Genomic DNA, 25,177 nt, shown 5'->3' with positions numbered 1-25,177 from the left:
GGCTGAAAATAAATTATGCCAATTATGCTTCAATCTATTAGCAAGGCAATTAAATCAAATGTATTTATATAGCCCTTCTTACATCAGCTGATATCTCAAAGTGCTGTACAGAAACCCAGCCTAAAACCCCAAACAGCAAGCAATGCGGGTGTAGAAGCACGGTGGCTAGGAAAAACTCCCTAGAAAGGCCAAAACCTAGGAAGAAACCTAGAGAGGAACCAGGCTATAAGGGGTGGCCAGTCCTCTTCTGGCTGTGCCGGATGGAGATTATAACAGAACATGGCCAAGATGTTCAAATGTTCATAAATGACCAGCATGGTCAAATAATAATAATCACAGTAGGTGTCGAAGGTGCAACAAGTCAGCACCTCAGGAGTAAATGTCAGTTGGCTTTTCATAGCCGATCATTAAGAGTATCTCTTCTGCTCCTGCTGTCTCAAGAGAGTTGAAAACAGCAGGTCTGGGACAGGTAGCACGTCCGGCGAACAGGTCAGGGTTCCATAGCCGCAGGCAGAACAGTTGAAACTGGAGCAGCAGCACGGCCAGGTGGACAGCAAGGAGTCATCATGCCAGGTAGTCCTGAGGCATGGTCCTAGGGCTCAGGTCCTCTGAGAGAGAGAGAGAGAGAGAGAGAGAGAGAGAGAGAGAGAGAGAGAGAGAGAGAGAGAGAGAGAGAGAGAGAGAGAGAGAGAGAGAGAGAGAGAGAGAGAGAGAGAGAGAGAGAGAGAGAGAGAGAGAGAGAGAGAGAGAGAGAGAGAGAGAGAGAGAGAGAGAGAGAGAGAGAGAGAGAGAGAGAGAGAGAGAGAGAGAGAGAGAGAGAGAGAGAGAGAGAGAGAGAGAATACTTCAATTCACACAGGACACCGGAAAAGGCAGGAGAAGTACTCCAGATATAGCAGACTGACCCTAGCCCCCCGACACATAAACTACTGCAGCATAAATACTGGAGGCTGAGACAGGAGGGGTCAGGAGACACTGTGGCCCCATCCGATGATACCCCCGGACAAGGCCAAACAGGCAGGATATAACCCCACCCACTTTGCCAAAGCACAGCCCCCACATCACTAGAGGGATATCTTCAACCACCAACTTACCATCCTGAGACAAGGCCGAGTATAGCCCACAAAGATCTCCGCCATGGCACAACCCAAGGGGGGGCACCAACCCAGAAAGGACGATCACGTCAGTGACTCAACCCACTCAAGTGACATACCCCTCCTAGGGATGGCATGGAAGAGCACCAGTAAGCCAGTGACTCAGTCCCTGTAATAGGGTTAGAGGCAGAAAATCCCAGTGGAGAGAGGGGAACCAGCCAGGCAGAGACAGCAAGGGCTGTTCGTTGCTCCAGAGCCTTTCCGTTCACCTTCACACTCCTGGGCCAGACTACACTCAATCATATGATGTACTGAAGAGATGAGTCTTCAGTAAAGACTTAAAGGTTGAGACCGAGTTTGCGTCTCTCACATGGGTAGGCAGACCATTCCATAAAAATGGAGCTCTATAAGAGAAAGCCCTGCCTCCACCTTAGAAATTCTAGGGATAATTAGGAGGCCTGCATCTTGTGACCATAGCGTACGTACAGGTATGTACGGCAGGACCAAATCAGAGAGATAGGTAGGAGCAAGCCCATGTAATGCTTTGTAGGTTAGCAGTAAAACCTTGAAATCAACCCTTGCCTTGACAGGAAGCCAGTGTAGGGAGACTAGCACTGGAGTATGATCCAATATGATCCAATATTTTGGTTCTAGTCAGGATTCTAGCAGCCGACAAACCATTCACAGAGACAAACTGATATCTTTCCGACAGGTAAGATCTAAACCAGGCCAGAACTTGTCCGTGTTGACCAATTTGGGTTTCCAATCTCTCCAAAAGAATGTGGTGATCGATGGTATCAAAAGCAGCACTAAGGTTTAGGAGCACGAGGACAGATGCAGAGCCTCGGTCTGACGCCATTAAAAGGTCATTTACCACCTTCACAAGTGCAGTCTCAGTGCTTTGATGGGGTCTTAAACCAGACTGAAGCATTTCATATATGTTGTTTGTCTTCAGGAAGGCAGTGAGTTGCGGTGCAACAGCTTTTTCTAACATTTTTGAGAGGATTGGAAGATTCGATATAGGCTGATTAGTTTTTTATATTTTCTGGGTCAAGGTTTGGCTTTTTCAAGTGAGGCTTTGTTACTGCCACTTTTAGTGAGTTTGGTACACATCCGGTGGATAGAGAGCCGTTTATTATGTTCAACATAGGAGGGCCAAGCACAGGAAGCAGCTCTTTCAGTAGTTTAGTTGGAATAGGGTCCAGTATGCATCTTGAAGGTTTAGAGGCTGATTATTTTCATCATTGTGTCAAGAGATATAGTACTAAAACACTTGAGTGTCTCTCTTGATCCTAGGTCCTGGCAGAGTTGTGCAGACTGAGGACAACTGAGCTTTGGAGGAATATGCAGATTTAAAGAGGAGTCCATAATTTGCTTTGTAATGATCATGATCTTTTCCTCAAAGAAGTTCATGAATTTATTACTGCTGAAGTGAAAGTAAAATCCTCTCTTGGGAAATGCTGCTTTTTAGTTAGCTTTGCGACAGTATCAAAAATAAATTTAGGATTGTTCTTATTTTCCTCAATTAAGTTGGAAAAATAGGATGATCGAGCAGTGAGGGCTCTTCGATACTGCATGGTACTGTCTTTCCAAGCTCGTCGGAAGACTTCCAGTTTGGTGGAGCAGCAGTGAGGGCTCTTCGATACTGCACGGTACTGTCTTTCCAAGCTAGTCGGAAGACTTCTAGTTTGGTGGAGCAGCAGTGAGGGCTCTTCGATACTGCACGGTACTGTCCTTCCAAGCTAGTCAGAAGACTTCCAGTTTGGTGTGGCGCCGTTTCTGTTCCAATTTTCTGGAAGCTTACTTCAGAGCTCGGGTATTTTCTGTATACCAGGGAGCTAGTTTCTTATGACAAATGTTTTTAGTTTTTAGGGGTGCAACTGCATCTTGGGTATTGCGCAAGGTTAAATTTAGTTCCTCAATTAGGTGGATAACTTATTTTTGTCCTCTGACGTCCTTGGGTAGGCAGAGGGAGTCTGGAAGGGCATCAAGGAATCTTTGGGTTGTCTGATAATTTATAGCACGACTTTTGATGCTCCTTGGTTGGGGTCTGAGCAGATTATTTGTTGCGATTGCAAACGTAATAAAATGGTGGTCCGATAGTCCAGGATTATGAGGAAAAACATTAAGATCCACAACATTTATTCCACGGTACAAAACTAGGTCCAGAGTATGACTGTGACTGTGACAGTGAGTAGGTCCAGAGACATGTTGGACAAAACCCACTGACTCGATGATGGCTCCGAAAGCCTTTTGGAGTGGGTCTGTGGACTTTTCCATGTGAATATTAAAATCACCAAAAATTTGAATATTATCTGCTATGACTACAAGGTCCGATAGGAATTCAGGGAACTCAATGAGGAACGCTGTATATGGCCCAGGAGGCCAGTAAAACAGTAGCTATAAAAAGTGATTGAGTAGGCTGCATACATTTCATGACTAGAAGCTCAAAAGACGAAAAAGGTTGGGGGTTGTTTTGTAAATTGAAATTTGCTATCGTAAATGTTAGCAACACCTCCGCCTTTGCGGGATGCACGGGGGATATTGTCACTAGTGTAACCAGGAGGTGAGGCCTCATTTAACACAGTAAATTCATCAGGCTTAAGCCATGTTTCAGTCAAGCCAATCACATCAAGATTATGATCAGTGATTAGTTAATTGACTATAACTGCCTTTGAAGTGAGGGATCTAACATTAAGTAGCCCTATTTTGAGATGTGAGGTATCACAATCTCTTTCAATAATGGCAGGAATGGAGGAGGTCTTTATTCTAGTGAGATTGCTAAGGAGAACACCGCCATGTTTAGTTTTGATCAACCCAGGTCGAGGCACAGCCACAGTCTCAATGGGAATAGCTGAGCTGACTACACTGACTGTGCTAGAGGCAGACTCCATTAAGCTGGCAGGCTGGCTAACAGCCTTTGTGGGTGAGTCCCAGAAAGAGGGCCAATTATCTACAAATTCTATCTTTTGGGAGGGGCAGAAAACAGTTTTCAACCAGCGATTGAGTTTTGAGACTCTGCTGTAGAGCTCATCACTCCCCTAACTGGGAGGGGGCCAGAGACAATTACTCGATGCCGACACATCTTTCTAGCTGATGTATAGGCTGAAGCTATGTTGCGCTTGGTGACCTCTGACTGTTTCATCCTAACATCGTTGGTGCCGACGTGGATAACAATATCTCTATACTCTCTACACTCGCCAGTTTTAGCTTTCAGCCAGTACCATTTTCAGATTAGCCTTAACTTCTTGACGCTACCCATCCCGTTAGCGGGATCATTTTCGTCAGCAACTGCTGAATAGCATAGCGCCACAGTCAAATAATATTACTAAAAAATATTCATATTCATGAAATCACAAGTGCAATATTGCAAAACACAGTTTAGCCTTTTGTTAATCCACCTGTCGTCTCAGATTTTGAAATTATGCTTTACAGCGAAAGCAATCCAAGCGCTTGTGTACGTTTATCGATAGCACAACAAAACATTATGTACACATTTAGTAGCTAGGTCGCGAAAATCAGAAAATAAATCTAATTAATCGTTTACCTTTGATGATCTTCGGATGTTTTCACTCACGAGACTCCCAGTTACACAACAAATGTTCCTTTTGTTACATAAAGATTATTTTTGTACCCAAAATACCTCTGTTTGTTTGTCGCGTTATGTTCAGAAATCCACAGGAAAGAGCGGTCACCACAACGAGACGAAAATTCCAAATAATATCCATAATGTCCACAGAAACATGTCAAACGTTTTTTATAATCAATCCTCAGGTTTTTAAAAATATATATTCAATAATATATCAACCGGGTGTGTAGGTTTTTCAATAACACCGGGAGAAACAATGGCCGCTTTACTCTGTAGCTCAAAACTCACTCCGAGAGCCCCCACCTATCCACTTACGCAATGTGATCTTTCACGCTCATTTTTCAAAATAAAAGCCTGAAACTATGTCTAAAGACTGTTGACACCTTTGGGAAGCCATAGAAAAAGGAATCTGGTTGATATCCCTTTAAATGGAGGAAAGGAATGCATAGGAACAGAGTGTTTTCAAAATAAGAGGCACTTCCTGATTGGATTTACCTCAGGTTTTCGCCTGCAGTATCAGTTCTGTTATACTCACAGACAATATTTTTACAGTTTTGGAAACTTTAGAGTGTTTTCTATCCTAATCTGACAAGTATATGCATGTTCTAGTTTCTGGGGCTGAGAAATAGGCAGTTTCAAATGGGTACGTTTTTTGGCCAAAAAAACGAAAATACTGCCCACTACACGCAAAAGGTTAACATCGGTAGCCCTGCCCCCTGGTAAACAGTGTATGATCGCTGGATGATTAGCTTTAAGTCTAATACTGCGGGTAATGGAGTCGCCAATGACTAGGGTGTTCAATTAGTCCGAGCTAATGGTGGGAAATTTCGGCGTCTCAGACCCCGTAACAGGAGGAGTAGAGACCAGAGAAGTCTGGTAATAAAATGTAACAGCTACAATCACAACAAACTTCAAATGTTCGACAGACCCACGTTTATTATGTGGAGTCTGCTAGAAGTTAATTATCCATTTTCCTGCTTGAACAACTTTTAACTGTGACTAGCTTTTGAAAGCACAACATCAACTATACAGTGGGGAGAACAAGTATTTGATACCCTGCCAATTTTGCAAGTTTTCCTACTTACAAATCATGTAGAGGTCTGTATTTTTTTTATCATAGGTACACTTCAAATGTGAGGGACAGAATCTAAAACAAAAATCCATTGTATGATTTTTAAGTAATCAATTTGCATTTTATTGCATGACATAAGTATTTGATACATCAGAAAGCAGAACTTAATATTTGGTACAGAAACCTTTGTTTGCAATTACAGAGATCATACGTTTCCTGTAGTTCTTGACCAGGTTTGGACACTGCAGCAGGGAATTTGGCCCACTCCTCCATACAGACCTTCTCCAGATCTATCAGGTTTCGGGGCTGTCACTGGGCAATACGGACTCCCTCCAAAGATGTTCTATTGGGTTCAGGTCTGGAGACTGGCTAGGCCACTCCAGAACCTTGAGATGCTTCTTACGGAACCACTCCGTAGTTGCCCTGGCTGTGTGTTTCGGGTCGTTGTCATGCTGGAAAATCCAGCCACGACCCATCTTCAATGCTCTTTGATTTGATTTGATTTGTTGGCCAAGATCTCGCGGTACATGGCCCCACCCATCCTCCCCTCAATACAGTGCAGTCGTCCTGTCCCCTTTGCAGAAAAGCATCCCCAAAGAATGATGTTTCCACCTCCATGCTTCACGGTTGGGATGGTGTTCTTGGGGTTGTACTCATCCTTCTTCTTCCTCCAAACACGGCGAGTGAAGTTTAGACCAAAAAGCTCTATTTTTGTCTCATCAGACCACATGACCTTCTCCCATTCCTCCTCTGGATCATCCAGATGGTCATTGGCAAACTTCAGACGGGCCTGGACATGCGCTGGCTTGAGCAGGGGGACCTTGCGTGCGCTGTAGGATTTTAATCTATGACGGCGTAGTGTGTTACTAATGGTTTTCTTTGAGACTGTGGTCCCAGCTCTCTTCAGGTCATTGACCAGGTCCTGCCGTGTAGTTCTGGGCTGATCCCTCGCCTTCCTCATGATCATTGATGCACCACGAGGTGAGATCTTGCATGGAGCTCCAGATTGAAGGTGATTGACCGTCATCTTGAACTTCTTCCATTTTCTAATAATTGCGTCAACAGTTGTTCCCTTCTCACCAAGCTGCTTGCCTATTGTCCTGTAGCCCATCCCAGCCTTGTGCAGGTCTACAATTTTATCCCTGATGTCTGTTTGATTGAGTCTGTTTGATTGACATCACAATTGGTCCTTTTGTTCGATTAATTCCGTCCATATATATCCAAAATGTCCATTTATTTAGCGCGTTTGATCCAGAAAAAAACCGCTTCCAAATTGCGCAACGTCACTACAAAATATTTCAAAAGTTGCCTGTAAACTTTGCCAAACATTTCAAACTACTTTTGTTATACAACTTTAGGTATTTTTAAACGTTAATAATCGATCAAATTGAAGACGGGTCTATTTGTGTTCAATTCAGGAAGACAACAAACCAAGCTACTTTTCAAGTCTTGCGCAAATCTCAACAGTGTTACGCAGTTCCTAGATGGCCTTACTTCTTCATTGCACAAAGGAATAACCTCAACCAAATTCCAAAGACTGGTGACATCCAGTGGAAGCGGTAGGAACTGAAAACAAGTTCCTAAGAAATATCGTTTCCCAATGAGAACCCACTGAACAGACAGAGACCTAAAAAAAAGAATTCTGAACGGTTAATCCTCGGGCTTTTGCCTGCTACATAAGTTCTGTTGTACCCACAGACAGTTTCAAACAGTTTTATAAACTCCAGAGTGTTTTCTATCGAAATCTAATACTAGTATGCATATCTTATATTATTGGCATCAGTAGCAGGAAGTTGAAATTGGGCACGCTATTTATCCAAAAGTGAAAATGCTGCCCCCTATAACTTAAGAAGTTTATACATGTAATGAGTGGAGAACAGGAGGGCTTCTTAAAGAAAAACTAACAGGTCTGTGAGAGCCGGAATTTTTACTGGTTGGTAGGTGATCAAATACTTATGTCATTCAATAAAATGCAAATTAATTACTTAAAAATCATACCATGTGATTTTCTGGATTTTTGTTTTAGATTCCGTCTCTCACAGTTGGGTGTTTTAATATAAAACTTTAAACATATTGTTTTCATTGATAAATATTTGATATTAAAAACACAATAACATGTTTTTGTTCTCATGCTCTGTTTGCATACATCCGGTACGATAAGTGTTCTTCGTCTGTGTGTTGTGTAGGCCTGAGAGCTGGGACAGAGTATGGGATGGGAGTGACAGCTGTGAAGAGTGAGCGTGAGAGCCTTCCTACCACCACCAATGCTGTTACAGGTGAGAGCTATGACCTTTTTCTGTATTGTAAAGAAATACATTGTTTTTGTTTACGATCATGGATTGTAGTAATGTACTAAAAATAACCCCCATTCGACTATTTGCCTCCTACAATTCACAAATGGTTATTTGCACTTGTCTTGCACTATTTGAAATATACTCTCCTTCTATATTCTATGCTCCCCTTCTATATTGTCCTTGTATATTCTATATTCTCCTTGTATATTCTATATTTTCCTTCTATATTCTATATTCTCCTTCTATATTCTATAGTCTCCTTAAATATTCTATATTTTCCTTATATATTCTCCTTCTATATTCTATATTCTATGTTCTCCTTCTATATTCTGTATTTCCTTCTATATTCTCCTTCTTTATTCTATGTTCTTCTTCTATATTCTATACTCTCCTTCTGTGTTCTATATTCTCCTTCTATATTCTATATTTTCCTTCAATATTCTATATTATCCTACTATATTCTATACTCTTCTTCTATATTCTATATTCTCCTTCTATATTCTCCTTCTATATTATAAATTCTCCTTCTATGTTCTTCTCTTCAGCGTTGGATGCTCCAAAGAACCTGGAGGTGGAGTCTTCCTCTGAGACTGAGATGGTACTGGTGTGGCAGAAGCCGGTGGCTAAGATTGACAAGTACAAGCTGGAGTACGTGTCAGCCGATGGGAAAAGGGCTGAGGTGACACCCGTCTCTATAGACGTCAAGTACACCATGAGGAACTTGACGCCCGGCATGTTGTACACCATCACCCTGACTGCTGAGAGGGGACGCAGGCAGAGCGGCCCCACCACCATCTCCGCAACAACAGGTCGGTGTGGACAGGTCACCGCTATCTCCTCTTAGCCAATTCATAGAATTACAATAAATTGAGCAGGCATCCCCATTCAGGTCAGTTATGCTATAATGGGAGGACTTTCAGACATATTGAGTGTCCCCTCAATCTATTTATATGATCCCATGCTGCAGTAGCCACATGTCAGTGTCGACAGTAACCCTCTACCTTTCCAACCTGGTCCCTTACATAGAAAAACAATCTAGATGATATTTCCATGGTCCCTTATTACATGTTTTCTAGCCACAGGTCAGTGTGGACAGTACTCTAGCCTGGGTGCCAGTCTGTCTCTGTTCTCTTGCCAAATCCTTTGTATTTATTTATTTTAATTTTATTTTACCTTTATTTAACCAGGTAGGCAAGTTGAGAACAAGTTCTCATTTACAATTGCGACCTGGCCAAGATAAAGCAAAGCAGTTCGACAGATACAATGACACAGAGTTACACATGGAGTAAAACAAACATACAGTCAATAATACAGTATAAACAAGTCTATATACAATGTGAGCAAATGAGGTGAGAATGGAGGTAAAGGCAAAAAAGGCCATGGTGGCAAAGTAAATACAATATAGCAAGTAAAACACTGGAATGGTAGTTTTGCAATGGAAGAATGTGCAAAGTAGAAATAAAAATAGTGGGGTGCAAAGGAGCAAAATAAATAAATTAATTAAATACAGTTGGGAAAGAGGTAATCCTTATGGAATTGTCACGTCTAAAATGTAATGTAATTTACAATAACTGTGTTGACAATGACTGTGTTGACAAAGAAACCCCCCCCCCCAAAATATATGTATTATTATTAGAATTTTTTGATAAAAACTTTGGGGGGCCAAAAGAAATCACTCACGGGCCAGTTTTGGCTGCTGTATAGTAGGGGTCTGTAAGAAAGCTATTTTTTTTGTGTTTGGACTGTGTTTCGTGAAGTTTTCTACAGTAAAGTTTTGTTCAGCCTTTTCCTCATTAATCAACGATTCAATTTTGCTCTCCAGTCCTGCAGCCAAACCTGCAGTAGGGAATGAATTGAATTCATTGTTACTACTATCTTTAAGTCTCTCTGTCTCTGTTTCATTTACTGCACGTGGGTTTACTTTTTTACTAAAACAAGGAAAGGAAAATAAGATGATTATAACACTTTTTAGCTCGCTCCTGAGGACAGGATGCTTCCAAACCAAACATTTGAGAAGAAAGTCCTCCAGTTATGTAACGGGATACCCATTAATCTGTCTGGCTATGGGCAAAATTGAGATGGTGAGAGGGAAACGCTGGTATGGATAAGAATGACTGTCTTTTGTTTGGGTCTTTGTTACATGCTGCCAACTTTCAGAATGGTGTGGGTGTGTGTGTGTGTGTGTGTGTGTGTGTGTGTGTGTGTCTGTGTGTGTGTGTGTGTGTGTGTGCTCCATACAAAGCTCATTCATGTGATAATTGGTGGAGTGAGCCCACTCCTCTGTGTTTTTGTATGAATTTACCATGATGAATTGTGGGTCTGTCAGATAAAACGATACATACTCTGTTAAAACATTGGCTCCGAGATCACCATTCCTCTAATCAGCATGCTGCGGTCGTTCCTCCAACACTTTATCGTCTCCATTCCAGACAGAAAATGCAAACGCAGTGCACGCTGCACGTTAACAGGGATATAAAGGGATTGGGAGGGGGGGGGTTCCCACCCTTTTACCCCCCAGGCCTGGACTTTACTTGTGTTTGACAGTCATCTGGCGTTGAAAGGATTACAAGAATTAGAGTTCAAGGGTTTGGAGTCCCACTGGAGTGAGCCAGTAACAACATTATACCTCTGCAGAACAAAAAACGTCAATCTTAAGGCTATTTCAAATGCTGAGCAAGAAACCAAAATTAATTTGATATAATAAACCTCCCACATCCTTCCAGCAGTCAGACATGTATAGTTGATGTAGGAAGATCAGGAGACAGTACAGCTGCAGTATTATAACTTAGGCTAATCGGCAAATTCAGAGACTCATGGAGCTGTGGGGAGCCTTTGTGTAAACGGAAGGCTCAGGCACAATGAGAGAGAACAGTTTGAATGATAATACCTTGAGCTATAGTCAAAGGAGTCATTAATCACATTTGAATAATAGATTAAACACACCAGATGATTTTGTCCGTGGCTTTAGTGTACTGCGCACACCACACAGAATATGAAGTATAACCCTAGAGTGTAAACAAAGCCTTTTGAAGATTCTGCTGTACAGAACAATATTCTTTAGCAGTTTGGTGATGCTTTTATACACCTACGTGAACTGAAACAAAAGTTCTCTATAAATAAGACTAGAAATATTGTGCTTTTTTTATGTGAAGTTTTCATGTTCAACAATATTTTGCACGAATGTTACATGACCAATTGCTCCTCCAATTTGAGAAATGGAGCACAAAGTGCATGTCCTGCATGTCTTTGAGATGGTCTCATCTTGACGACAAGTAATTTCATTCAGCCCATCACGTCTCCATCTGCATGTTCTGAAGGCCAGACCTGAGACTCAGCCACAGTTGCTTCTGTTGCCTGACAAAAGGAGAAGAGACAATTCGTCCCACATGGCACCCTATTCCCTTCAGATGTAGGATCTTCATTTTAAGCAGTTTGCTACAGCAGGGAAATAATCCTGCAGCAACAGGAAATGTGAATTATTATGTGGATTATAATTAATTACATAATTAATTATAATTCATTTTGTAAGGGTTGATACATTTTTCGTAGGGGAAAATCAAGTCTGAAGCCTTTTTAAACCTCAAATACACTACAAGTTTTACAAGTTCTCCTGCAACATGGTGACCAAATGAAGATCCAAAATCTGTATTTAGTGCACTATAAAGGGAACAGAGTGCCATTTGGAATGCAGATTTATGTTAGGTACTTATTGACATGACGTATCTTGATCGTTTAGTATGTGTCTGTAAAATGAACATTTATAGACTAGTATATAAAGAGAGAATGAACACAACAAGAGCCTGACTCAATCCCCTCCCTCCTGATGGTCTCAATCTAACTACTCCAACATTATAAAATGTTCTGGTAATGCTGTTCAATCTCTTCTCCCATGTGAGCTTTCACAAGCAATTAATGGCCAGGCCGGTCTCCGCCTGCCTTCCATCAAATGTCATTCATTCCATTCTCATTGTCTTCCATTCCATTTAGTCTACATTTTCCTGCCCACTCCAACATAGGTGCTTTGAAAATAGGATAATGGTAGCCTTGATGTTTCCCTGCATCTCACTCTGCTGACACCTCCAGCTAACAATGGGCTAGGCAGTTCTCCTTTCTCTGCTGTACTGCTGCTACTGCTGCTACTGCATGGCTTCTCCATGTGTTTGAAATGTACTGTGTACTTCTGCTCAAGCAGACTACAGTGGACTTTCAAAAATGAATGGCTTGTTCAGAGCCATTAATAGACAAGCGAGACAGGCCATTTCAGGCAGAGAGCCTTGCTGGCGTCAAGTGCATGCAGAACAGATTGTCTGTCTACATCATGGTGTGTGTGTGTGTGTGTGTGTGTGTGTGTGTGTGTGTGTGTGTGCGTGTGTCTGTCTGTCTGTCTGTCTGTCTGTCTGTCTGTCTGTCTGTCTGTCTGTCTGTCTGTCTGTCTGTCTGTCTGTCTGTCTGTCTGTCTGTCTGTCTGTCTGTCTGTCTGTCTGTCTGTCTGTCTGTCTGTCTGTCTGTCTGTCTGTCTGTCTGTCTGTCTGTCTGTCTGTCTGTCTGTCTGTCTGTCTCAACAATAAATTGAGTCTTCATATCTACGCTGCTAAAGAGTGTGTTTGTCACCAAGGTCTTTTGTAGTGATAATGTTAGAATATTTCACTCCACGTTCATTTACACACACTAAAGGGACTTCTTTCAGAGTCTTAAAGATGTTGGAACTTAATAATTTGATCATCCTGTTGTTGCAGGAAATTGTAGTATATTCAAGGTTTAAAAAGGCTTCTAAAGTTTTTAATTTCCAATTTAAAATGTCAAACTTGATTTGCCCGAGCTAAAAATATATCATCAAAAATGTCCATTAATTTAAATCCACACATTACCTGTTGCTGCTCGATTATTTTTGTGCTGTGAGAAACTGGTCAAATTAAGATCCTACATCTGTATGTGGAAATAAATGATTGAAATAGAAATGAGATTGGGTTATCAGGTTCAACTATCTTTTCCAGCAAAAATCATGTTGTCTTTTTTGGTTTTATGGAGTCTTGAATTAACACTGTCTTCGTGGATTGAATACAACTTTCTTGGGGTCTACAAACATCTCTACTCTCTTCTTTGAGGTCAATACTTGTTTATTGTGTGCCATGTCATTTGAGTGAAATGTTTTCAGTGAAATATCTGTAGGCTATGTCTTCAATAACCAGCCTTTTTCACATTCCAAGCCCTCGGCTTTCTTTTGTGTATTGTATTTTCCTTGTCCCAATTCTCCAAAGGTGTAGATTTGTACACTCCCCGTTGTGGATTTTATAAGCATAGGATTGGTGTAAGCATTGGCTAGAGGGAGTTTTCACCATTTTGAAATGGTGGAAGTGCGCATTTCATGAGAAAGGGTGGAGAATCGGGTCACAGCCTATCTATATCTATGTTTTACATTGAGTGGTTTGCCTAACGTTGTCTTGATGTTGTTTGTTGTCATGTTTATCGTCCTCCAGAGGAGGAGAAGCCTGTGCTGGGCAAACTGACAGTGTCAGACGTGTCGTGGGACAGCTTCCTGGTGTCCTGGGTCACTGAGGAGGGAGACTTTGATGGCTTTGTGGTTGAGGTGACAGACGCAGAGGCAGGGGTAGACTGGCAGAACCACACCCTGCAAGATGCGGCCCAGAGCCTGGGCATCGTAGGCCTCTCTCCCGCCACCTGGTACAATGTCAGTCTGTATGGGCTGTTCAAGGGGGCCCTGTTGGGGCCTGTCTATGCAGACACCATCACAGGTATCACCACTCACTTAGTAAATCCTCTGTCTGTCTGACTAAATATTTGAATTAACATCACAATCTTTTTCTCCCTCGTCTTGGAAGAGGCTTGATTCAATCCATGGTATCATCTTGTCTCTTTATACTGTAGTGTACACCCTATTATCCATTTGTACACCAATAGAACTTTACTTATCTGTTTTCCCACCAACAGCACTTTACCTCTGATCTCTTCTTACAATAACTGTCTAATGGTGATAAGTTACCAGTCCAGCCACTGCGGAAGTTCTTTGCTCCTTAGTCATTTCCACCATACAAAACCCCCAGCCTGTTTTAACCTTTTGCCATTCAAATTCCTCAACCATCATCACCTAGCAACACCATATCACCCATTATGTGGGTTTCCCTCACTTTGATGCAGTGACTGTAAAATAAATCGAAACCAACCGTCCACAGTATAGAACCACCCCACCCAGACAAAACCCATTCAGTTGACATGAGGCCTGACCTGGCCTGCAGTAGATCCACCTTTGAGCCACCCTAAGCCGACTACGGTACAGTATGTGCCTGTCAGGGCGTACCATGAGAGAACATGTCTGGAGAATCTCTGAGATGTCAGCCGACCCATGTGTTGTGATCTGTACCCTGGGTAGTGGCTGACTGATTGTCTGACAGTATAAACCCAACAGATGCATTGATTCATTCTCCCAACCAACCAATAGTAGTCCTTATCAACAATTCACATTCTGTGAATTACAACGTTGAACGGAGCGTGAACAAGACTACTTACTTGTTTGTTGTTAAAACCATTGAGGACTTTGGCATGTGCTATGAGAATGTACAAAAGGATTAAGCAGTGACAAGTAATAATACGTATCCACATGCAGTGTTGTCAATGTTTCAGTAAAACATTTTCATTTCGGATTCGAGGTGGATGTCAGTTAAGATTTAGGTGACCTAGCCAAGCCATCTGTTTTTGACAGCATAGAGTACCTAGACGAACCTGGCCTCTGCATACTTCTGCTGCCATGGAGAATAATAGCTGTCATTCAGACCAGCCAGACCCCTGGTACCTCCCGTTCTCCCCTAAACACACATATAGAGGCCAGGCTGCACACACATCGCACACATAGCTTTGTTCTTTTGAGGTCTTCCGTCACCTGCTGAAAACCTGCCTCAAATGACTTCTCGCTCATCTACTCATTTGGTAACTTTCCCAGTGAATAAAAGGGATTTATTTCAAACAATGACTTCTCGCTCATCTACTCATTTGGTAACGTTCCCAGTGAATAAAAGGGATTTATTTCAAACAATGACTTCTCGCTCATCTACTCATTTGGTAACTTTCCCAGTGAATAAAAGGGCTTTATTTCAAACAATGACTTCTCGCTCATCTACTCATTTGGTAACGTTCCCAGTGAATAAAAGGGATTTATTTCAAACAATGACTTCTCGCTCATCTACTCATTTGGTAACTTTCCCAGTGAATAAAAGGGCTTTATTTCAAACAATGACTTCTCGCTCATCTACTCATTTGGTAACTTTCCCAGTGAATAAAAGGGATTTATTTCAAACAATGACTTCTCGCTCATCTACTAATTTGGTAACTTTCCCAGTGAATAAAAGGGATTTATTTCAAACAATGACTTCTCGCTCATCTACTCATTTGGTAACTTTCCCAGTGAATAAAAGGGATTTATTTCAAACAATCTCTTCAAAGCTCATTCTTCACGTTTGCCATGTTATCCTCATGGTATAAACAATATAGGTATGTATTGTATCATTGTATCACTCAAAGCACGCTATAGTTCAGCTGTTCCCACATAATGACGATTCGGCAAATGGATGGAGAGAGTTAATGGTTTCTTCAAGTCCCTGAGAAGATTTTTTTCTAATCTGTGAGGGCTTTGTTCACCTCTCTCCCTAGACTCAGACCATTCTGCTCCCCTCCTACACCCGCTCTGCTCCTCTCCCAGACCGCTCTGCGTCTCTCCTACACCCGCTCTGCTCCGCTCCCACACCCACTCTGCTCCTCTCCCAGACCGCTCTGCGTCTCTCCTACACCCGCTCTGCTCCGCTCCCACACCCACTCTGCTCCTGCCCAGACCGCTCCCACACCCGCTCTGCTCCGCTCCCACACCCACTCTGCTCCGCTCCCAGACCGCTCTGCGTCTCTCCTACACCCGCTCTGCTCCGCTCCCACACCCACTCTGCTCCGCTCCCAGACCGCTCTGCGTCTCTCCTACACACGCTCTGCTCCGCTCCCACACCCGCTATGCTCCGCTCCCACACCCGCTCTGCTCCGCTCCCACACCCGCTCTGCTCCGCTCCTACACCCACTCTGCTCCGCTCCCACACCCACTCTGCTCCGCTCCCACACCCGCTCTGCTCCTCTCCCACACCCACTCTGCTCCGCTCCCAGACCGCTCTTCTCTGCTCCGCTCTGCTCCTCTCCCAGACCGCTCTGCGTCTCTCCTACACCCGCTCTACTCCTTTCCCAGACTGCTCTACTCCTCTCGGCTCCTCTCCCAGACCGCTCTGCGTCTCTCCCACACCCGCTCTGCTCCGCTCCCAGACCGCTCTTCTCTACTCCTCTCAGCTCCACTCTCAGAACGCTCTGCTCCTCTCCCAGAACGCTCTGCTCCTCTCCCAGACCGCTCTGCATCTCTCCTACACCCGCTCTACTCCTTTCCCAGACTGCTCTACTCCTTTCGGCTCCACTCCCAGACTGCTCTGCTCCACTCCCAGACAGCTCTGCTCCACTCCCAGACAGCTCTGCTCCTCTCCCAGACCGCTCTGCTCCCCTCCCAGACCGTTCTGCTCCTCTCCCAGACCGCTCTGCTCCTCTCCCAGACCGTTCTGCTCCTCTCCCAGACCGTTCTGCTCCTCTCCCAGATCGCTCTGCTCCTCTCACAGACCGCTCTGATACTCTTCCAGACCACTCTTCTCCTCAATCTCATGCTCACACTGACACTCTGTCCTGGAGCCTGGTGTTGGGATGCCAGGGACTGCTAGAGCCTGGTGTTGGGATGCCAGGGACTGCTGGAGCCTGGTGTTGGGATGCCAGGGACTGCTAGAGCCTGGTGTTGGGGTGCCAGGGAATGCTGGGGCTGGTGCACATGTTTCCACTTCTGGGCTGCATCCCAAATGGCACCCTATTCCCATAAATAGTGCACTACTTTTTTCCGGGGCCTCTATCACACTCTCTCCCTCCCTGCTTCCTTGACTGACTAGCTGCCCAGCTAAAGAAGCCCTGCTCCACTCCTAACGAAGAGTGACAGCTACCCGGGATTTTTGTGATATGGTTTTCATTTTCGACCACTTCTTCTCACAACAACTGCCTTGCGCAGCCCAATCCTCTGGGTTCACACTGGCTAAGGCACCTAATGTTTGTTGTAGTGTTCTAACGAGTCATGTCCCTGTATCTAGTCAGGCAGCACTGAGGCGGCACGGTCAGTCCACGGTCTATGTCTGACTGTCCGTCTCTCGGACAGAGCTACACCAGAAATACTTTAGAACCACCCTGGCCCATATTCCATCCATCTGCAGCTCTGAATCTCCAGGAAGCAGCTTTAGTTGTAATAAACTGCTGTCTGTATGGTGCAGATGGCCAGTCTGCTAGCACACCCTCTCTCTCTGGCTGCTACAGCTATACACTCTAGCAGCTGTAGACTCTAGCAGCTGTAGACTCTAACAGATGTAGACTAACCAATGTAGACTAAACAATGTAGACTCAGCTGTAGACTAGCAGATGTAGACTCTAGCATATGTAGACTCTAGCATATGTAGACTCTAGCAGATGTAGACTCCAGCAAATGTAGACTCTAACAGCTGTAAACTCCTGTTGGCTCCACTCCTCTCCTTTTCATCAGGCATTATTAGCTACTGATAGATGACCTTCGTTTCAGTGTATTATGGAATTGATGCACAAATCCCATGTACGTTATTTTTGCAGTCACAGCATCAATAAACTGAGGGTTGAATTTGATCACACTAGCTGGTGAATAACAACATACCTACCTGCACCAATAAAATACATATCTTTCCCTTCATGCTCACCACAGTGGCTGTGATAGGTACACAAGTGGTATAAACATTTATAACTTACATAATTAATACTGGTGAAACACACGGTCAACATCTTCAGGAAAATAACATCTTTTAATTATTTTCATCTTGCAAACCTGCTCTTCTCGTTTGACTCATATGGATCCCTAAATCGATATGGGTCCAGAACTAGTATTTGATATTTTATTAGGATCCAAATGACCTGCTGCAAAAGTAGTAGCTACTCTTCCTGGGGTGGGCAGAAAACATGACATAATAAAGAACACTAATAGACAAGTACATCACAAGGTCAGAACTACATCTATTTCAAATAAGTATACACACTTTCATACATTTCTGCTTTCATGATCATGTGATTGTCTATAGTAAATACAATATGGAATAACTGTAAATGATCTTCTGTAATCTTCATAAGCACTTCCTAAAGTGCTCTTGAGGCCTAAAGAGGATGGAAACAACATGTCTTCCCTTATCACTCAGAAGCTGAACCCATCGTGGAGCATCTCTTGGTCTCCGACATCACCCCAGACAGCTGTAAAGTGGCCTGGTTGGCTGAAGAGAACCTCTTTGATAGTTTTGTCATTGTGATCAATGATACTAGCGACGACCTCGCTTCTCCGCAAGAGGTGGTCGTGCCCGGCGAGGAGAGAACAACAGTGCTTACTGAGCTAATTGACGACACAGAGTACGAAATTGAGCTGTATGGGGTCATTTCTGGACGGCACTCAGACTCCATCTCCGGGGTGGCCAAAACAGGTACATGGTATGACATCACACCACCAATGGCGTAGGGCTGCTGGATAGATGATGCTAGGAATGTGTGCAGCAGCTTTCACTATTGTAAACTATATTTTCTCTTTCGCCATGTTGTCAGTTTGCAGTCTTACAATAACAGCATGAAAATAGGGTCAAAATGGGTCAATGTTTATACAATTATCTAATTTCTTTATCGTTGCAGTCGTTTTTGTTTACTAACCTGATAACATTGTGTCATAATATTTGTTCAAGGCAGCAATCTGGTAGAATTATAATTAACTTTGCAAATGGAAGTTATTAAGCCTATTTAATGGAGTCCTTAGGTTGTCATGAATGTTTTATGTAAACCAGCTTGGGCTGCCTTGTGTGTCTTGTGCCAAAACTGTGTGTGATGGGTCTCATGGTGTTTTTTCTCATCCTCATCATGTCTGTTCAGTGTTCACTGTCCTGTCATTGTCTCGTCTGTCAGCTCTCCTGTGTGGTTCCAGTGGAATCATCCAGCAACCCACTCCTCTAAACCCAGCTCCAGTATATGTGAACCAACACACTCTGTCTGTCTGTCTCACTGTCTGCCTGTCAGTGTAAACACAGCATTCAGCCTCTGATGGCCTCCCATTCATGGGGATACAGAGAACTGCTCAGGAGATTTATTCAACCCTTCACTTGCTCAGTTTTTTTGTCTCTATCTGTCAAGTTGTCTCCAATGTTGTCTTTGACTGTCCAGCCCCAATGGGGTTTGTCTAATTGTCTTTAGGGAAATTGTCTGTCTGTGTGTTGAGTGTCTGAATGGGTGTCTCTCTCTCTCTCTCTGGTCGTCCCCTGCCTTCTCTGGGGGTATGGCTTCACTCTCGGGTCCGATGGCCCTGATGCATGTTTCACTTTTGTGTGTCTGTAATGGGGGCAAGTTAATCTCCCCGTGTCGTGTCTGTCAAGGAAGATGCTGTGGCCCAGCGCTGACGACAGGCTCTGGGAGCCTTGGCTTCTTTGTCTGTGTCTGTTTCTCTTTCTCTACTTTAGTTGGTGGTTGTCAATAATGTGTATTTTCTGGGTAATTAAGGCGTTAAAAAAAATCCTATGGACGTTTTTAGGAATGGGACCTTTAGGAATTTTCAGTTGTGCTTTAGGGGTGTTTTCCTCTCGTTTATCATTTATTTGGAAGCAGGAAACTTTTATTGAGAGATATCCTATGATCTGGAGCCATTTCCTTAAAGCATCTCAGAGTATAAGTGCTGATTTAGCATTTGTCCATATGATCTTATTGATTATTATCTAAAAGGCTAAAATGATCTCCTACTCTGAGACACTTTGTGGTTTTCATTCCCCTTCACTTACAAACCTGCCCCCTAAGTTCCTGCCTGTGTTCTGTTTGTTTGGTGTCCTCTGTATCCTTATGTTCCCCTATGCCAGGGCTGGGCACACCCAAGGGCATCCATTTCTCTGATGTCACTGATACCTCGGCCATTGTACACTGGACAATCCCCAGGGCTCGAGTGGACAGCTACCATGTCACCTATGTCCCTGCTCAGGGAGGTGAGTACCTACAGACATACATACCTATACTGTACAGGCATATACTGTATATCTATGCTATATCTATAATATACATCTATATCTATGGTTCTCCCGAGTGGCGCTGGGGTCTAAGGCACTACATCGCAGTGCTAGAGGCGTTATTACAGACACCTCAAATCCAGGCTGTATCACAACCGGCCGTGATTGGGTTTCCCATAGGGTGGCGCACAATTGGCCCAGCGTCGTCCATATTTGGCCGGTGTAGGCCGTCATTGTCAATAAGAATTTGTTCTTAACTGACTTGCCCAGTTAAATAAAGGTTACATAAATAAATAAATATGTACTTTTACTGTAGATACAGCTACACAAAAGTATGTGGACACCTGCTTGTTGAACATCTCATTCCAAAATCTTGGGCATTAATATGGAGTTGATCCCCTTGTTACTGCTATAACAGCCTCCACTCTTCTGGGAAGGCTTTCCACTAGATGTTGGAACATTTCTGCGGGGACTTTAGTGAGGTCAAGCACTGATGTTGGGCAGTTAGGTCTGGCTCACAGTCAGCGTTCCAATTCATCCCAAAGGTGTTCGATGGTGTTGAGGTCAGGGCTCTGTGCAGGCCAGTCAAGTTCTACCATACCTGGCATTGTCATGCTGAAACAGGAAAGGGCCCTCCCCAAACTGTTGCCACAAAGTTGGAAGCACAGAATTGTTTAGAATGTACTTGTATGCTGTAGCATTAAGATTTCCCTTCAGTGGAACAAAGGGGCCTAGCCCAAATAATGAAAAACAACCCCAGACCATTTTTCCTCCTCCACTACACTTTACAGTTGGCACTGTGCATTCGGGCAGGTGGTGTTCTCCTGGCATTCGCCAAACCCAGATTTGTCTGTTGGACTGCCAAATCGTGATGCTTGATTCATCACTCCAGAGAACGTGTTTCCACTGCTCCAGAGTCCAATGGCAGTGAGATTTACACCACTCCAGCCAACGCTTGGCATTACGCATGGTGATCTTAGTCTAGTGTGCGGCTCCTCTGCCATGGAAAATAATTTCATGAAGCTCCCAACGAACAGTTATGGTGTTGACATTGCTTCTAGAGGCAGTTTGGAACTCAGTAGTGAATGTTGCAACAGGACAGACAATTTTTACGCACTACGCTCTTCATCACTCAGCGGGCTAGTTCTGTGAGTTTGTGTGGCCTCCCACTTCGTGGCTGAGCCCTTGTTGCTCCTAGACTTTCCACTTCACAATAGCAGCACTTACAGTTGACCGGGAAGCTCTAGAAGGGAAGAAATTTGAGAACTGACTTGTTGGAAAGATGACATCCTATGACTGTGCCAAGTTGAAAGTCACTGAGCTCTTTAGTTAAGCCATTCTCCTGCCAATGTTTGTCTATGAAGATTGCATGGCTGTGTGCTCGATTTTATACACCTGTCAGTAACCGGTGTGGCTGAATAGCCGAATCCACTAATTTGGCTATGTAGTTTATACCTATGCTGTATATATCTATACTGTACATACATATATAACTATACTATACACTGAGTGTACAAAATATTAGGAACACCTTCCTAATACTGAGTTGCACCTCCTTTTGCCCTTAGAATAGCTTCGATTCATTGGTGCATGGACTCCACAAGGTGTCGAAATCATTTCATTGGGATGCTGGCCCATGTTGACTCCAATGCTTCCCACAGTTGTGTCAAGTTGGCTGAATGTCCTTTGGGTGGTGGACCATTCTTGATGAATACGGGAAACTGTTAAGCATGAATAACCCAGTAGTTCTTGACACAAACTGGTGTGCCTGGCACCTACTACCATACCCTGTTCAAAGGCACTTCAATATGTTGTCTTACCCATTCACCCTCTGAATCCATGTCTCAATTGTCTCAAGGCTTAAAAGTCCTTCTTTAACCTGTCTCCTCCTCTTCATCTACACTGATTGAAGTGGGTTTAACAAGTGTCATCAATAAGGGATCATAGCTTTCACCTGGATTCACCTGGTCAGTCTGTCATGGAAAGAGCAGGAGTGCTTAATGTTTTGTATACTCAGCGTATATACTATACTATACATACATTGGCTGCAAACCAGAGGAAACACATTTACATGTGTTGTGTGGTCACATGGACATTATTTTAGCATTTTAAAATAAATAAGGTAGGATTTTGGAGTCTCAGTAGAGAGAACAGATTATTCTGTGGAATTCTATGCTAGTCTTCTTCTTCCCTCTAGTGGCTGTTCTGTCTCTGTGAGGTGTTGTGGCAGTTTGAAGTGCAACCCAACACAACTTTGATGTGAACTGCTTCACTACTGGTTCACTCTTTTACTGGTTTGCTGCTTGATGATAAAACATGTTATTTGTGATATGGATTGAATAAATAATAGCCAATACAGAATCGGATGTCTGACCAAAACATGTCCTATAATTCATTATTGATTCTATATAATTCCATGTCATTTGATGGTCTGACTGACCTTGTCCCTTTCTTCACGTGTATGTGTGCAGGTGCTCCTCAGACTGTGACAGTGGGTGGCACTGAGTCTCAGAAGGTGCTGTCCAACCTGACCCCTGGAGTGACCTACCAGTTGACAGTCATCTCTGTGAAGGGACAGAAGGAGAGTGAGCCTGGCTCCAGCAGCATCACCACAGGTGTGTGTCACACCTGTCAAAACACAAGGGATATATCCCAAATGGCACCCTATTCCCTATTTAGTGCACTACTTTGGACCACAGCCCTATAAGCCCCTGTCAAAAGTAATGCACCACAAAAGGAAAAGGGTGCCATTTGGGACATAGCGTTTGGAGTATGGTAACAAGAGCCTACATACACATACAACACCAAAACAATAATAGCTTAGTCTTTGTATGCCCTGCAGACAAAACGTGATACATTCAATACAATTAAACAAAGCATCAAATGTTGATGGTGACAACCAAGTTGGTGATAGGTCTATAAAGGCTGAGCACGAAGCCCATTGTGAAAGCTGTTAGTGTGTACAGATGGAGCATGGCTGGGGTGGATAGGTTTCCTGTTTCCTTACAACAGAAGACAATGGCTCTGTCCTTGGGGAGGTGTTTGATATGGCTCTGCTCAGGGTAACCACATTGTGTGTGTGTGTCTGTGTGTGTCTTGTGTATGTTCTATCTGACAGCTCTGGACAAGCCCCGTGGCCTGACTGTAGTCAACATCAATGACACAGATGCTCTGCTCCACTGGCAGCCTTCCATCGCCACTGTAGACGGATATGTCATCACCTACAGCGCAGACACTGGTAGGGTATCGCACACACACACCATCTGGATGTACTCTATACTCTATATTACCATGGCTTATAGGAGAAAATGCCTTGCATTCACCTTCATTGTTTTCATTTAATATCCTTACAGACAGATGTTGATCTGGTTGTTAATGTCTCTATCTGTCCCTGTCTTTGTCTCTGTCTCAATCCCTGTCCTGGTCTCTATCACTCTCTATGTCCCTGTTGCTGTCTCTGTTTTTGTCTCTGTCCCTGTCCCTGTCTTTGTCTTTATTTCTATAGCTGTCTTTGTCTCTGTCTTTGTATGTCTCTGTCCCTATCTCTGTATGTCTCTGTCCTTGTCTCTGTCTTTATTTCTATATATGTCTTTGTCCCTGTCCATGTTTCTATTTCTTTATCTGTCTCTGTCTCTGTCCCTGTTTCTGTCTTTATTTCTAAATCTGTGTTTGTCTCTGTCCCTGTCTCTGTCTTTATTTATAAATCTGTGTTTGTCTCTGTCCCTGTTTCTATTTCTATATCGGTCTCTGTCTTTATTTCTATATCTGTCTCTGTATCTGTCCCTGTCTCTGTCTTTACTTCTATATCTATATCTGTGTCTGTTTCTATTTCTATATCTGTCTCTGTCTCTGTCCCTGTCTCTGTCTTTATTTCTATTTCTATATCTGTCTCTGTATCTGTCCCTGTCTCTGTCTTTATTTCTATTGCTATATATGTGTCTGTCTCTGTCCCTGCCTCTATTTCTATGTCTGTCTCTGTCTCTGTTTCTGTCCCTGCCTCTATTTCTATGTCTGTCTCTGTGTTTGCCTTTGTCCCTGCCTCTATTTCTATGTCTGTCTCTGTCCCTGCCTCTATTTCTATGTCTGTCTCTGTCCCTGCCTCTATTTCTATGTCTGTCTCTGTCTCTGTTTCTGTCCCTGCCTCTATTTCTATGTCTGTCTCTGTCCCTGCCTCTATTTCTATGTCTGTCTCTGTCTCTGTGTTTGTCTCTGTCCCTGCCTCTATTTCTATGTCTGTCTCTGTCCCTGCCTCTATTTCTATGTCTGTCTCTGTCTCTGTTTCTGTCCCTGCCTCTATTTCTATGTCTGTCTCTGTCCCTGCCTCTATTTCTATGTCTGTCTCTGTCTCTGTGTTTGTCTCTGTCCCTGCCTCTATTTCTATGTCTGTCTCTGTCTCTGTGTCTGTTTCTGTTCCTGCCTCTATTTCTATATATATATCTGTCTCTGTGTCTGTCTCTGTCTTTATTTCTATATATGTGTCTATGTCTGTCTCTGTCTCTGTGTTTGTCTCTGTCCCTGCCTCTATTTCTATGTCTGTCTCTGTCCCTGCCTCTATTTCTATGTCTGTCTCTGTCTCTGTTTCTGTCCCTGCCTCTATTTCTATGTCTGTCTCTGTCCCTGCCTCTATTTCTATGTCTGTCTCTGTCTCTGTGTCTGTTTCTGTTCCTGCCTCTATTTCTATATATATATCTGTCTCTGTGTCTGTCTCTGTCTTTATTTCTATATATGTGTCTGTCTCTGTCTCTGTTTCTGTCCCTGCCTCTATTTCTATATCTGTCTCTGTATCTGTCCCTGCCTCTATTTCTATATCTGTCTCTGTATCTGTCTCTGTTTCTGTCTTTATTTCTATATATGTTTCTGTCTCTGTGTCTGTTTCTGTCCCTGCCTCTATTTCTCTATATGTTTCTGTCCCTGCCTATATTTCTACATATGTCTTTGCCCTGTCTTTGTCCCTGTCCCTGTCTCTGTCCTTGTCTATATTTATATTCATATATATGTTTATGTCCCTGTCTCTATGTC

At 43.3% G+C, this 25,177-nt stretch overlaps 1 protein-coding gene across 2 annotated transcripts in view; it reads left to right on the top strand.

Annotated features, from left to right (window-relative positions):
* The window catches only part of LOC112265330 (tenascin-like), a 77,936-nt gene that overhangs the window by 46,624 nt on the left and 6,135 nt on the right, over positions 1-25,177 (top strand). Inside the window, exons 9-15 of one of the 2 annotated variants that reach the window (XM_024442506.2) lie at positions 7,941-8,030; positions 8,594-8,857; positions 13,526-13,801; positions 18,335-18,607; positions 20,015-20,137; positions 22,630-22,773; positions 23,277-23,396. In XM_024442506.2, the coding sequence (XP_024298274.1) occupies positions 7,941-8,030; positions 8,594-8,857; positions 13,526-13,801; positions 18,335-18,607; positions 20,015-20,137; positions 22,630-22,773; positions 23,277-23,396 (1,290 nt within the window). Of the gene's footprint in view, positions 1-7,940; positions 8,031-8,593; positions 8,858-13,525; positions 13,802-18,331; positions 18,608-20,014; positions 20,138-22,629; positions 22,774-23,276; positions 23,397-25,177 lie in introns of both variants that reach the window. The other variant, XM_024442505.2, reaches the window with a different exon arrangement.

Source organism: Oncorhynchus tshawytscha, linkage group LG12 (assembly GCF_018296145.1).
Source record: "Oncorhynchus tshawytscha isolate Ot180627B linkage group LG12, Otsh_v2.0, whole genome shotgun sequence".
Lineage (NCBI taxonomy): Eukaryota > Metazoa > Chordata > Actinopteri > Salmoniformes > Salmonidae > Oncorhynchus > Oncorhynchus tshawytscha.
Note: the sequence above shows the minus strand (reverse complement) of the source record. Positions and strands in the feature narration are given on the sequence as shown.